Consider the following 16,041-nt stretch of genomic DNA (forward strand, 5'->3'; position numbering starts at 1 on the left):
GCCTGAAGCATGGAGAGATAAGCTAGAGGAGGGTGGGGGTGGGGAGAGAGTAGCATAGAGTACAATGGGTGAGTGGGTGAGGAGGTGAAGGTGATAGGTCAAGGAGGAGAGGGTGGAGTGGATAGGTGGAAAAGAAGATAGGCAGGTCGGACAAGTCAAGGAGACAGTAACTGAGCTGGAAGTTTGAAACTAGGATGAGGTGGGGGAAGGGGAAATGAGGAAGCTGTTGAAGTCCACATTGATGCCCTGGGGTTGAAGTGTTCCGAGGCGGAAGATGAGGCGTTCTTCCTCCAGGCGTCTGGTGGTGAGGGAGCGGCGGTGAAGGAGGCCCAGGACCTCCATGTCCTCGGCAGAGTGGGAGGGGGAGTTGAAATGTTGGGCCACGGGGCGGTTTGGTTGATTGGTGCGGGTGTCTCGGAGATGTTCCCTAAAGCGCCCTGCTAGGAGGTGCCCAGTCTCCCCAATGTAGAGGAGACCACATCGGGAGCAACGGATACAATAAATGATATTGGTGGATGTGCAGGTGAAACTTTGATGGATGTGGAAGGCTCCTTTAGGGCCTTGGATAGAGGTGAGGGAGGAGGTGTGGGCACAGGTTTTACAGTTCCTGCGGTGGCAGGGGAAAGTGCCAGAATGGGAGGGTGGGTCGTAGGGGGGTGTGGACCTGACCAGGTAGTCACGGAGGGAACGGTCTTTGCGGAAGGCGGAAAGGGGTGGGGAGGGAAATATATCCCTGGTGGTGGGGTCTTTTTGGAGGTGGCGGAAATGTCAGTGGGTGATTTGGTTGATGCGAAGGTTTGTAGGGTGGAAGGTGAGCACCAGGGGCGTTCTGTCCTTGTTACGGTTGGAGGGGTGGGGTCTGAGGGCGGAGGTGCGGGATGTGGACGAGATGCGTTGGAGGGCATCTTTAACCACGTGGGAAGTGAAATTGCGGTCTCTAAAGAAGGAGGCCATCTGGTGTGTCCTATGGTGGAACTGGTCCTCCTGGGAGCAGATACGGCGGAGGCGGAGAAATTGGGAATACGGGATGGCATTTTTGCAAGAGATAGGGTGGGAAGAGGTGTAATCCAGGTAGCTACGGGAGTCAGTGGGTTTGTAAAAAATGTCGGTGTCAAGTCGATCGTCACTAATGGAGATGGAGAGGTCCAGGAAGGGGAGCGAGGTGTCAGAGATGGTCCAGGTAAATTTAAGGTCAGGGTGGAATGTGTTGGTGAAGTTGATGAATTGCTCAACCTCCTCGCGGGAGCATGAGGTGGCGCCAATGCAGTCATCAATGTAGCGGAGGAAGAGGTGGGGAGTGGTGCCGGTGTAATTACGGGGGACCTATCTCTGACACCTCGCTCCCCTTCCTGGACCTATCTCTGACACCTCGCTCCCCTTCCTGGACCTATCTCTGACACCTCGCTCCCCTTCCTGGACCTCTCCATCTCAATTAGTGACGACCGACTTGACACTGACATTTTTTACAAACCCACTGACTCCCATAGCTACCTGGATTACACCTCTTCCCACCCTATCTCTTGCAAAAATGCCATCCTGTATTCCCAATTTCTCCGCCTCCGCCGTATCTGCTCCCAGGAGGACCAGTTCCACCATAGGACACACCAGATGGCCTCCTTCTTTAGAGACCGCAATTTCCCTTTCCACGTGGTTAAAGATGCCCTCCAACGCATCTCGTCCACATCCCGCACCTCCGCCCTCAGACCCCACCCCTCCAACCGTAACAAGGACAGAACGCCCATGGTGCTCACCTTCCACCCTACAAACCTTCGCAACAACCAAATCATCCACCGACATTTCCACCACCTCCAAAAAGACCCCACCACCAGGGATATATTTCCCTCCCCACCCCTTTCCGCCTTCCGCAAAGACCGTTCCCTCCGTGACTACCTGGTCAGGTCCACACCCCCTACGACCCACCCTCCCATTCTGGCACTTTCCCCTGCCACCGCAGGAACTGTAAAACCTGTGCCCACACCTCCTCCCTCACCTCTATCCAAGGCCCTAAAGGAGCCTTCCACATCCATCAAAGCTTCACCTGCACATCCACCAATATCATTTATTGTATCCATTGCTCCCGATGTGGTCTCCTCTACATTGGGGAGACTGGGCGCCTCCTAGCAGAGCGCTTTAGGGAACATCTCCAAGACACCCGCACCAATCAACCAAACTGCCCCGTGGCCCAACATTTCAACTCCCCCTCCCACTCTGCCGAGGACATGGAGGTCCTGGGCCTCCTTCACCGCCGCTCCCTCACCACCAGACGCCTGGAGGAAGAACGCCTCATCTTCCGCCTCGGAACACTTCAACCCCAGGGCATCAATGTGGACTTCAACAGCTTCCTCATTTCCCCTTCCCCAACCTCATCCTAGTTTCAAACTTCCAGCTCAGTTACTGTCTCCTTGACTTGTCCGACCTGCCTATCTTCTTTTCCACCTATCCACTCCACCCTCTCCTCCTTGACCTATCACCTTCACCTCCTCACCCACTCACCCATTGTACTCTATGCTACTCTCTCCCCACCCCCACCCTCCTCTAGCTTATCTCTCCATGCCTCAGGCTCACTGCCTTTATTCCTGATGAAGGGCTTTTGCCCGAAATGTCGATTTCGATGCTCGTTGGATGCTGCCTGAACTGCTGTGCTCTTCCAGCACCACTAATCCAGTATTTGGTTTTCAGCATCTGCAGTCATTGTTTTTACCATGGAGATGCTTGCTGTTTAGTGTCATTCAACTCCTCAGATATTGAAGCCCTCCATGTTTATATTCAGCAAGACCAAGCTGGGGCTGATTGTTGGAAAATAACATTAATGCCACATTTAGGCGAATACCCATCTCCAATAAGAGATCGTCCAAACATCTCCCTTGACATTTAATCATATTAATATGTCAAATTCTTCACCATCAATACCCTGGAGTTTAACCATGAACAGAAATTAACTGTCCCAAGTAAATTAATTGCTGTACCTACAAGAGTAGGTGAAATGCTATGAATTCAACAGTAAGGAAATCATCTCTAAAACTTGTTCACATTTACAATGCTCAAGTCTGGAGTATGATAGAATGCTCTGTACTTGTTTGGGTGAATGCAACTCCAGCAACACTCAGAAGCTCAACACCATTCAGAGCAATACAACCTGCTTGATTGGCACTGTCTCCACCATTCTTAACATTTACTACCTCCACCACTGACAGATAACAGTGGCAATGTGTACCACCTAAAGGATGCAGAGAAGGAACTCACCATTTGAACAGCACTCTCCAAATATGTGATCTTTAACACCTACAACAAAGGGCACACATTTCAAATTTGCTCTTTCTTGGGTGGGGGAGGCAGGTACAGTCAACAAACCTTGTGCTAAAATTAAGGTAGTTGAACTTTTGTGGACAGACTTAAATATAATTTTGTAAAAGGCAATTAAAAAAAAATAATAAAGTAAACTAACAGGAATAATCCAGATGTCTGACTATCAAGCACCCCCATCACAGTAGCAACCCAGAATGCAGTTCCTCCCTGCCATCCAACTCTTGTTGTCTTATCCCTATGGTGCAACTCTCATCTCTTTCCCCTTCTCCCCAAGCCACAGACTACTTGAAAGGCTCCTACTCCCAGACCCAACCACAAGGTTTAGACATTGGGCTGCTCACGTAACCCCCAACCACAGACTGATTCTCTTCTGTGTTTGCTGCTGCTAGGCCTACCTGTAAACCTTTATCTATTTATACTCCATAGTCACTGACCCAAAGATGCACTTCAATAGTGTTCAGGAGTCATGCAATAGCAATGGAATTATTTCTTAAAATAACTGGAGAAATATTAAGTTTCCCACCATCTAATAAAACCCTAAATTCAAACTTACTATCACTGTTACTGGTTCAAAAACCCAAGGGAACAAACTTGTAATATTTTACATCCACTGTATGTTTGTAAATAAATGAGAAGCCATAATGATATATTCTTTATTATATGTTGTAAAGTTCAATAGCTCTTTGATTAATAAGATTACCTGCTGAGTTGTAGTTTTTGAAACCCTGCCAAGCATTTATGATGGATAAACTTTCATAACAAAAACTTTCAATTCCATTGACAGAACAAACATCTATCTCAATTTCAAAGTGAAATAAATGTCAATCCATGGAAAAGGAGGTGCAGATCATTCTTTTCTATCACCATGAGCACATTCTTTCAAACAATTGCCAGACTTCCTAATCCAATTAAATGACAGTAGTAGACATTCCTTTCCACACTAAAAATATATTTTTGATACTTTCGCTAAAAGAAAAGTACTGCATTACATGAGAACAATTGTACAATGCTATTCAATGCAAGGGTCAACTTAACTTTATAGGACATATCCCTATGATGAATAACTATTAAATTACAGAAATCTGACCTCTAATTTGAAGGTGTCAAACATTTTACATCTATCGTTCAGAGTGTTCCTGATTTCTCAGCTGGATTTCTATTTTCTTCACAAGCTCTCGAGTCTGGCATGCTTCCATGACCCACACAATCAAATTAAAATGGTGTGTGGGAAAAAATCTGAGATTGATCTCCTATTTAAAATAGGGAGCTGAACCTCAACAGGAGCAGTTATGCATTTTACACACTACCAATGCTTGATCTACAAAAAGGTCAGAGGAAAATGGTACACATCTGGACACAGTAACACACCAGAATGGACATCAGACCCAGATCAGAATTTGTCCTGGGGGTCACAGGATATGATCGAACGTTGAGCCTATCCTAGATTTCTCACATTCTGAAAATGATCTATTAATCATCATGGCAAGAAATATAAGAAAATATGGTGGGAAGAAAGCAATCTCCCCTGTCAAAAACAATATACAATCAAATCTATCATGACTTTAACTTCATTTATTTAATCTTCCATAGAAAAGCGAAAAATCAGATTTTATTTAAATCTCCAACGAAGGAAAGACATAAAGATAAACTATTATTCAATACTTTACCAAGAACTCAAGAAATGCATACACCCTGACTCATGAATGTTGAACTTACCCCGCATTCAAAATAATTGAAAGGGACGATCTATGGTTGTTAGGCTAACCTCCAGATCATCCATGCACTGCTCAAACTTGTCTTGAATGCCTTTTACATGCAACATCTGCCCTTTCTTCTTTACAGCCCAACAGCACAATAACATTTTGATAATTTCAGCTTAACCTTATTCCTTTCATTCAGGCCTGAAACAAAATATTTATCCAGCAACATTGACTGCAAGTTCCAAAATCTGTTCTTCATATGGTTTTATCTCTGTGGGAGTTTGAGGAAAAATCTTCTCATCTCCAGATTAATTTCAATTTTGTTTATTTTAACTCATGTCTTCCAATGCTGTGCACACAGCATAACTCTGCTTATAGTTGCAGCATTTGTTTGTTTCGTGACCTGTTAACCTTACTACATGCCATGCCAAATTCAGTAATTTGATACTAATATTTAATGTAGGAAAGGTCTTAAGGAAGAAATGGGATGTTGAAAGTTATTCAAGAATGGAGTGTCAACTAAGGTGCTATCCAAGGTGTTCTGGTTAAATCAGAAGGTTGGTGAGACACAGAGAATTAACTTGAACTGGTAGAGGTTGATTTTAGAGGAATATATCCATTGTAGGAGCATGCCAGCTCATTACACTGTACAACTGCTGTTCATTATGCCACCATCTGCTTTAAGTCAAGGAAACTACTCGGCCTGTTTGGTCTAATGTGGTCGAGGAAAATCACTAACTGGTTCAAGTGGAAGAGTTTCTTGTAGTTAACAAGATATAGTTCATTGAAGATTAGCAACTAGTTACAGATTGCATTCATATTTTAGATTTTCTACCTTTTTGAAGATGGTCATTTGTCAAAAGTGAGAACTGCAGATGCTGGAGATCAGAGTCGAAAAGTGTGGTGCTGGAAAAGCACAGCAGGTCAGGCAGCATCCGAGGAGCAGGAGAGTCAACGTTTCAGGCATACACCCTTCATCACAAATGTGGTGCGGGAGTGAGTGGGCGGAGAGATAAATAGGATGGGGTTGGGGCTGGGGGAACTAGTTGCTAATCTTCAATGAACTATATCTTGTTAACTACAAGAAACTCTTCCACTTGAACCAGTTAGTGATTTTCCTGGGGGAAAGTAGCTGGGAAGGTGACAGGTAGATACAGGCAGGTGGAGAGGAAGATGGACAGGTGCGACAGTTCAAGAGGGCAGTGCCAAGTTGATGGTTGGATCTGGGATGAGGTGGGGAGAGGGAAGATGAGGAAACTGGTGAAATCGATGTTGATGCAGTGTGGTTGAAGGGTCCCAAGGCCCCCTCCGATTTATCTCTCAGACCCCTTCCCTCATGCTCCCACCCCCCACACCATCCCCCACATTCCTGATAAAGGGCTTATGCCCAAAACATTGATTCTCCTGCTCCTTGGATGCTGCCTGACATGCTGTGCTTTTCCAGTGCCATACCTTTTGATATTATAATTTGTCACTGATCAACTAAAGCGGGAATGTTATTCAGGTCTTTGTGCATGCAAAGAAAAACTTATTCAGCAGTATTGAGGTGTTGTGAACAACACTAAACATTATGTAGTCATCAGTGGATATCCTCACTCTCACCATGGAGGAAGGCCGTTGCTGATGCAGGTGAAGATGACTGTGCACAGGACACTACCCTGTGAAACTTCTGTAGTAATATCCTTGGGCTGAAATGATTTGCTTCCAAAGACCACAACCATGCTCCTTTATATTAGGTATGCTCCAAACATTGAAAAGTTTCTGTCTGACTCATATCAAATTCAATTTTAATAGGACTTCTTAATGCCACACTTAGTCAAATGCTGTCTCAATGACAAGGTCTGTTACACCCACTTCACTTCTGGAATGCAGCAATTTTGTCTGTGTGGATGAACATTGTCATGTAGTCTGGAGGCAAAACCCCTAAAAAGAAAACCCAAACTGAGCACTGATGGTGGACAGGTTATTGCTGTGTAAAAGTTAATTGTTAGGACTATCATCGATACCTTTCATTCCTTTATTGGTGATTCAGAGTAGACTGATCAGACCAACTGAATATGACCGACTTGTTGCCAATGGAACATACTTTTGCACATTTCAGCGTTATCAGGCAAATGTCAATGTTGAGGTTCTGCTGGAGCAGATTTGCTCTCACCAGCATCTTGAGCTATTTCTCAATATTGCATGGCATAACTCGAGTTGTTGAGTTCTAGAATTTGTGATTCCAGTGACTTCAGAAAGAGATTAAGATCGATGATCCATTTGGAACTTCTGACTGAAGATTATACGGTCTTGTCTTTTGCACAAATGTGCTGATTTTCACTATCATTGAGGGCAGCACTGTTTGTGGAGTATTCTGTTAACTGCTTAAACATGCTGTATAACTGCAGAATATTAATTTTGACCATGGTTTAGATCTCCCTCACAGCTCCTGCTGTCAGGCAATGCATGAAGACCTGTGTTTTAGCTTCATGAGGGCACCTTTCTTTTTGTAGATAGGCTGAGGGTTACTGATGATGGACCACAGTACATTATGGACGAATGCCAGTTTTGAGCTACTGGAACTGTTTTGCATCCATCTCATTCAGCATTGTGATATTGTGAAGTGCCTCCAGTTAAAGTCACAGTTCCAGCAAAGGCAGTAGAGTTCAACCTGCACACTTCAGAACCCCGTTACTTTTCAGCAGGTAGTCTGCTAAAGTGTGGAATAAATGGCCACCAGCAGGAAGGCAGCTATAGCCATAGGCCCTCCCTTTGCTGGGTGAGCAGTTAAAGTCGCCCCTTCTCTTTCCCTAGTTGCCAGATTAACAGGGCCAGACTGGGACATGAAAGTGGCTGGGGAGACACAGGATGGTCAGCAGATGAAAAAAATTGAATTGATGAGACATCAGATGCTTTCTGGCAACATCTGGCTGTAGATCCACAAGGATCCAGTGGCAGCTCCTAGCTCTGGATAGAGACACAGAGATGTACAGCACTAAGGTAGACCCTTGGATCCAACTTGTCCATGCTGACCAGATATCCTAACCTAATCTAGTCCCATTTGCCAGCACTTGGCCTATGTCCGTCTAAACCCTTCCTATTCATATACCCATCAAGGTGTCTTTTAAATATTGCAATTGTACCAGCCTGCACCATGTCCTCTGGCAGCTCATTCCATACATTCACCAACCTCTGTGTGAAAACGTTGTCCCTCACATCCCTTTTAAATTTTTCCTCTCTCACCCTAAACCTCTGCCCTCTAGTTCTAGATGCACCCATTCCAGGGAAAAGACCTTGTCTATCCATGCCCTTCATGATTTTTTAGCCTCTATAAAGGTCACCCCTTGATAAGCCCCTGTGAAGTACCTTGTGATATTTTACTATGTTAAAGCCACTACTCAAATGGCTTTTCCAATGTTGTATGCATCACCATTTTATTCTCGAAGGACTCATCTCAAATTTTCACAGTAGTTGTACCTCCCATAGGGGAGGTAAATACAAGATGAAGTAGAAGCTTGGAACTCTATGATTCAGCAAACAGTATTCACAGCAACCTAGCAACCTGGCCTCCATACTGCAAAACTGTATTTATCTAGCTTCCCTTAAAATATATCTACACTATTCAGCCCTACTTGCCCAATCTTTCCTGATCGAGGTTAAATCCCAAAGCTCTGATATCATTCTATCAATGCAATAGTGGTGAGGAACATTTGAGTCTTTCTCACAGCCAGCAAACCATCTCAGAGTTCAGCTAGTTAGGAACCATCCCAGAGTTCAGGATAGCAATGGGAATGCTGAGGAACATTTCTGGGAGCAATTCCAATTCAAAAGCAGTAGTACGGGTACACAATCCTTTATCCGAAATCACTGGGGCCAGCTGTTTTTCAGAATTCGTAATTTTTTGGATTTCAGAACAAATGTAGCACCCCCTGTAGGGTCCTGGCAGCGTGCCGTAATTAAACCTCAATACTGCAGCAAAAATGTATGAATATTCACACGAAGCAGGATAAGTAAAGACAAGAAACCTACTACAGTTTATTTATAATATACTGATAAATGAGATGCAAAAACCATAAATACTCAAGGACATTTTATTTCCAGAAAAAACATTCCAAGAAAAACATACACAGTTTCAGCACTACGGCAGACGGTGTTTTTAAAGACTTTTTCAAGTGTCATCTGTCTCATTAACATCAGTTTCTGTCTAAGCAATCTCTCTTTAATTGAGTAAATTACCATAATCGCCTGCTGACTGATAAATAAATGTTGTTCAAGGCCAACCACTAAATGATCACACATTTTCACCGTATCATCTTCGGGATATTTTTTTAAATGAGTCACAAAGTCATCATCATCATCATCATTACTACTATCCTCACGCTTATCTGTATTTAACACCATTTCAGCAATTTTCCCATCACTCAAAGAATTATCAATGTTCAGCACTTTTCGATGTCAGCTTCCTGTAATTTATTTATACTTTCATCCGATAAATTTTGTGAGTAAGTTACAAGGTTTGCTATCATCTTTTTCTCATCAGTGACGCAAAATCCTTCAAAGTCTTCATTTGTAGATTCATTTACATCAAACATTGTTGTAGGCCACAGATTTATCAACATCCTTCCAAGCATGAGCAACTGTGTAAATGGCAAACTTAACACTAAACTCTTTCAGGAAGTCTTAGATTCCTACCCCTCTCTGTTGACTGTAGCAAGCATTCAGTTTAAAAAATAGTCTTCATGAAGCATAACATTCCTTGGTCACAAGATTGTAATACAGATGTCACATGGGGGGGGCAAGTAAATGCTGAAAACATTACTTTTCACAATAAGTTCGGCAGGGGGATGTGTGGAGCAGTTGAGCAGGAACAATAAAATTTTACAGTTTTCTTCCAATCCAGTTTGCCTGCAATGAGCTCGGGCTGTTGGTATCAAGTGGTCACTAAACCAGTCAAAAAACATTTCTCGGGTTGTCCGTGCTTTCCTGTTTGCAAAGTAATGCACAGGCAAGTTGTGTATCACTTTCAGACATCTCAGATGTTTGCTTTTTCCAATCACTGCCAACTTCACCTTGTGCGTGCCTGCAGCATTGACACAACCAAGAATAGTTAACCTGTCCTTAGTATCCTTAGAACCTGTTGGTGCTCTCTCATCAGCCATTGTTAACGCTTTTCTAGGGACGTAGTGCCAGTAGACAGCTGTTTCAGCTGCATTGTAAATTTATTCAGGACTAAGGTGATCATCAGATATTATCTTGGCAAATATATCAATATAATTTTCAGCTCTTTCAGATGCCTTTTCACCACATATTTTCAGATATTTTACACCATTACGCTTCTTAAATTTCTGCAGCCAACCTTTTGAATATTGACACTTGCCTTTAATATTCAGTTCTTTATTATATTCTCTAGCTTGTTTCATGACCAACAAACCAGTCTGTGGCATACGTTCACACCTCCATTGTTGAATCCACTCCATCAACACACAGTCAAAATCTTCAATTTTTGCCCTATGCAGTGTTTTCCTATTTTTCATTAGTTTATGGTCAGCACTGTTACCATAAAACTTTGGTAACTTGCTTTTCTGTTTCTTTAAATCTTATACAGTGGTAGTTCTGACACCATATTCTTTAGTAAGACGCTGCACAGACACACCATAATCAAGCTTCTGTAATAACTCCACTTTTTGCATTATTGATAACGTCATATGCTTCCTTTTCTTTTTATTATTGTTACACATAGGTGTATCTGCAGCTCTTTTTGGCATTTTCATTGTGAAATAAACACAATTAAATACAGTGAAAAAAAATGAAAAATTGAGGCCTGCTAGTGCTGGGCCACGCCGTCATGTGGGTTAAGTGGGTGTGGTCTTCGCACGCCAAACCAACCTTGTGATGCAGACATGACTGATGCTCCACACTCCACAAAAAATACTTTGGATTTTGGAGCTTTTTGGACTGTTGGATAAAGGATTGTGTACTTGTACTAACGCAGAATTATTTTCCACAAAAACATTGGCCTGAAGGGAAAATGCAGTCCAAATATTGTCCATGTCTCCCTTGCATCTGAAGCCAAAATTTTTAAAAATGTATGTCATGACAAGTCAGAAAATATAGAACATACACCTAAGAGAAAAATGAAGCCAGCAACAAACTCAGGGCAAACTTGCCTCCAAAAGAAATCAATTTTCTTTCGAGAACATAGAATAAACCCCTCCATGAAAATGTTTCGTCAAGGTATACAAGTCCACCAGGCAAATGACATCTATCCAAATGCTTGTTCTTTATTCCCCAAAAACTTATGAAATAAATCAATGATCTTTAATTTGCATAAAAATATTAATCTCCCCCTACACAGATTCTGCCTGGTTAGCTCGGTGTTTTCAGAATTTTCTTTCTTTTTGATCCATAACTCCTCACTTGTAAAAAGACAAACAAACATTCAGCACTGTCACCTGAAAATGATGGGTCCGTCCGAGCCTGAAGTTGACCAGGCAATGCATACATAGTCAAGCATAATATTTAATAAAACCAAACAGGTATTACACAAAGAATTTGATGAAAAACAAGGGGTGGGAGGTTGGGGGGGGGGGGGTTGGAACCAAGGACTAAATTAACTGTGTAGCATGCCATGAAATCTGACCAGTGTTTTGAATATTTGAGACAGCAAGGAAGAAGTCTCAGGCTTCTCAAACTTCAGAATATTTCCTCAATGTAATTCCACAACTGAAAGTTGTTCATACAACAATCTTTCACAAGGTGTTTAAATGCATGAGATTCAAGATTCCTCTTAAAAAAAAGTTTTCCTTCTCAAACTCCAATGTTAACCTATCAACAAACATGGCAGTTATAGAGTTCTGTTCAATTGGACCCCCCAAGTCCCCAACAAACCTGCTCACCTTGTTGCTGGGTTAATTTCCAATTGATGTTTTTCTTTCCCTTCCCTTCAAGAAGCAGATAACTTCCACTGATTAGAGGTCACTGATGTAAAACGTTTACTTTGTTTTCCTCTTTCCACAAATGCTGTCAGATCTCTTTTATCCTGCTTGTTCTTGGGATGTGAGCATAGCTAGTAAGGAAGAACAGAACTTTATTCTAGTACTATGGGAGAGATGCACTATTAGGATGCTCTCTTTCAGATGAGACAACAAACCAAGGCCCAATCCATGTAAATTGATGTCAAAAATCCAATGGTATTATTCCTAAGAATGGCAGGGCAGTTATGGTCAGTATCTTGGGCAATAATTATCCCTCAAATCAATATCACACCAAAAGAAAAATTTGATGTGGTCTCCCTCAGATTAAACCATCACCAATCATCTCTTTATAATGAGAGATCGGCTGTATGGTCCAGTAGGACTATGACAACTTTACAGCAAATCTTAACTACACATTGGATAATTTTGTTTTTCACATCATGCTTCCAGTTTCCTTGCCAGTCGCTTAAAAAAAAGTTCCCTCTGTTCCTCAAATCTTCAATATTTTACCCATTCTAAATACTTCATAGACTCATAGAGATATACAGCAGGGAAACAGACCCTTTGGTCCAACTCATCCATGCAGACCAGATATCCTAACCTAATCTAGTCCCATTTGCTAGGACTTGACCCATATCCCTCTCAACCCTTCCTATTCATATACCATCCAGATGCCTTTTAAAATGCTGTAATTGTCCCAGCCTCCAACACTTCCTCTAGCAGTTCCTTCCATACACGCACCACCCTCTGCATAAAAGAGTTATCCCTTAGGTCCCTTTTCTATCTTTCCCCTCTCACTCTGAAGCTATGCCCTGTAGTTCTGGACTCGCTCACCCCAGGGAAAAACAACTTTTCTCTTTATCCTATCCATGCCCCTCATGATTTTATAAACCTCTGTAAGGTCACTCCTCAGCCTCCGACGCTCCAGGGAAAACAGCTCCAGCCTGTTCAGCCTCTCCCTAAAACTCAAACCCTCCAATCCTGGCAACATCCTTGTAAATCTTTTCTGAACCCTTTCAAGTTTCACAACATCCTTCCGATTAGAAGGGGACAAGAATTGCATGTAATATTCCAAAAGTGGCCTAACCAATGTCCTGTACAGCTGCAACATGACCTCCCAATTCCTATATTCAATACTCTGACCAGTAAAAGAAAGCATACCAAATGCCTTCTTCACTATCCTTTCTACCTGCAACTCTTTTCAAGGAGCTATGAACCTGCACTCCAAGGTCTCTTCATTCAGCAACACTCCCTAGGACCTTACCATTAAGTATATAAGTCCTGCTTTGATTTGCTTTTCCAAAATGCTGCACCTCACATTTATCTAAATCTGTCTTCAGCCATTCATCAGCCCATTGGCCCATCTAATCAAGATGTAATCTGAGGTAACCTTCTTTGTTGTCCACTACATCTCTGATTTTGGTGTCATCTGCAAACTTACTAATTATACCTCCTATGTTACACATCCTAATCATTTACATAAACAGTGTGTAAAATCATTTACAGAGTAACCTTGATTATCCAAATATCAATTGGATTATCTGAAGGGGATCTCAAGGTCCTGATAGAAACATTACGTCCAAGAGCTGTCTCAACCCTAATCGCATCTTTTGTTTACAGGTACAATGATCAAAAACAAACTCGGCACACTGAAATGCTGCTGAGAGCAGTCCTGGACAGTCCAGGCACTGTCGCTCAATGACTGACCTCCTGGCCTCTCCCTCCCCACACTTTCCCTGAGTTCTACACAGGGGTTAACCCTAAACCCCCTTCTCCAGATAATCACTCCAACATTGTCCTGTATAGGGCAGAGTTGATACCTGTCAAAAAGTCGTGTGTGTGTGTGCGTGCATGCTATTTGGAGACTTACCCCACAAAGGCAGCAGCAGTCTTACTATTGGTGTTACAGTCTGGCTGCCACGAAGGGGGGGTGGTGGTGCGGGTGGATGGACGGGGGCGGGGGGGGGGCGGGGGGGTGGTGGGAACGGGGATCGGATGGTGGGTGGGGTTGGACGGGAATTGGTTTGGGGGGAGCGGGGTTGGGGATGGACTGGGGGCAGTGTTGTATGGGGTTGGGGCGGGCAGGGTGGTGTGGAGGATGTGAACGGGGTTGGGGGTGAGTGGGTGGGGTGGGGTGGGAGTGGACGGGGTTGAGGGTGGGTGGGCGGCGGGCTGATGCCTGGTCTGCTGAACTAGATGCAGATTTCACAGAAAACTCCGAGCCCCAGAGGAAATCAATTAACCAAATAATCAATTATCCGAATGAAATAGTGCCCATCCATCTCTTTCAGATAATCGAGGTTCCTCTGTATGTATATAAGGAGTGGACCCGGCACCAATCCCTGTGGCACACCACTGGTCACAGGTCTCCAGTATGAAAAGCAATTTTCCACCACCTCCCTCTGTCTTCGACCTTTGAGCCAGTTCTGTATCCAAATGACTAGTTCTCCTTGTATTTCATGAGATCTAGCCTTGCTAACCTTTCTCCCATGGGGAACCTTGTCGAACGCCTTACTGAAGTCCATATAGATCACATCTACTGCTCTGCCCTCATTAATCCTCTTTGTTATGTCTTCAAAAAACTCAATCAAGTTCATGAGGTGAGTGGTGTGGGTGGCACGGTGGATCTGTGGTTAGGATTGCTGCCTCCCAGCGCCAGGTACCCGATTCGATTCCTGCCTCGGGTGTCTGTCGGTGTGGAGCTTGCACATTCTCCCCATGTCTGCTCCGGGTGCTCCGGTTTCCTCCCGCAATCTAAAGATGTGCAGGTCAGGTGAATTGGCCATGATAAGTTGTCCATAGCGTTAGATGCATTTGTCAGGGGTAAATATAGGGTAGGGGAATGGCTCTGGGTGGATTACTCTTCAGAGGGTTGGTGTGGACTTATTGGGCTGAAGGGCCTGTTTCCACACTGTAGGGAATCTAATCTAATCATATGAGACACTACTTCCCGTGCACAAAGCCATGTTGACTATGCAAATCCTGTCCCTCAGGATTCCCTCCAACAACCTGCCCACCACCATATCAGGCTCATCAGTTTATAGTTCCCTGGCATGTTCTTTCCTGCCTTAAGTTGTCGCATCACATTAGCCACCCTCCAGCCTTCCCTCACCTCAACTGTGACTACGATGATACGAACATCTCAGCAAGGGGCCAGCAGTCACTTCCCTAGATTTAAAACTCTTGTCAATTAGTCTCCACTTAGTTTTCTCTGCTCCAATTAAAAAAAACACACACTTGGAAGAATATCCCTTGCATATATAGAAGAGGGGACAGCGTATAATAGGTAGCTGATACAACCCAGCCGCTTCACTGTGCTGACGCAACAATGGCAGCCAGGGATACATTTGACAGAAAGCTTTCAATTCCAAAAGGGAACTCGCTTTGCGTCTGTTTCCCAACCGGGACCAACTGATACAATGTTCAGGAACTAAACTGTCCCCCTGCCGTAAGGACATGGCGTGTGTGTGTGAAGGGAGGGGACAGATGCTCGCGTTGGATTTGTGGGCGGAACTAAGGCTGGACGAAAGTCTTTAAAATGGACATAGGCAGCACGAAGTCGAGCTGTTGTTTGCCCAAAAGGGAAAAGGGAAAAGTCATCTGGATTTTGCGTCCCTGAAACTATCACACTCACTGGGGGAGATTAAAAAAAAATAGTCCGGACATGGCACACAACTCAACAAACAATGTACAGATATTCAACAAACCCAGGGTAAGAAACGCGAACAAACAATTGAAACTTTACCGGGGCAGACAAACTGCTTACGAGCCAAACTGTCGTCCTCTTTTATGCGTTTTGGTTACATGAAGTTAAATAATAGTTATTGAGCCAAAGACGGGTTGGGGCTTGTTTGTAAATTAACATTTGATTTTGGTCCTGGATTACCTTGATGTCCATTTTTGTTAGTTACTGCCGGAACGATTCAAAGGATATACCTTCCCTCACACAGTCACCTTTTAGACTCGGTCGGAGCTGTTAACTTTAGTTTGGACATATCCTGTTTGTCCAATGATCAATGAAAGTCATAGAAAACGAAGGTCTCGACTAATCGATTGCAATCGGAGTGAGGTGAATTTGT

At 43.5% G+C, this 16,041-nt stretch overlaps 1 protein-coding gene and 1 long non-coding RNA gene across 2 annotated transcripts in view; one reads left to right on the plus strand and one right to left on the minus strand.

Moving 5' to 3' along the window:
• Positions 1-9,065: 9,065 nt before the first annotated feature.
• LOC140463005 (uncharacterized) lies at positions 9,066-16,038 on the minus strand. Its single transcript, XR_011954571.1, has 3 exons — positions 15,849-16,038; positions 11,885-12,054; positions 9,066-10,068 (listed from the first exon to the last, which is right to left on the minus strand). It is a non-coding gene; the product is annotated as an uncharacterized lncRNA (long non-coding RNA).
• ada (adenosine deaminase) overlaps positions 15,461-16,041 on the plus strand; it is a 60,219-nt gene continuing 59,638 nt past the window's right edge. The window contains exon 1 of the mRNA XM_072556593.1: positions 15,461-15,674. Within this exon, the coding sequence (XP_072412694.1) occupies positions 15,627-15,674 (48 nt within the window). The 5' untranslated portion in view covers positions 15,461-15,626. The remainder of the gene's footprint in view (positions 15,675-16,041) is intronic.

This window comes from Chiloscyllium punctatum, chromosome 37, assembly GCF_047496795.1.
Source record: "Chiloscyllium punctatum isolate Juve2018m chromosome 37, sChiPun1.3, whole genome shotgun sequence".
Taxonomy (NCBI): domain Eukaryota; kingdom Metazoa; phylum Chordata; class Chondrichthyes; order Orectolobiformes; family Hemiscylliidae; genus Chiloscyllium; species Chiloscyllium punctatum.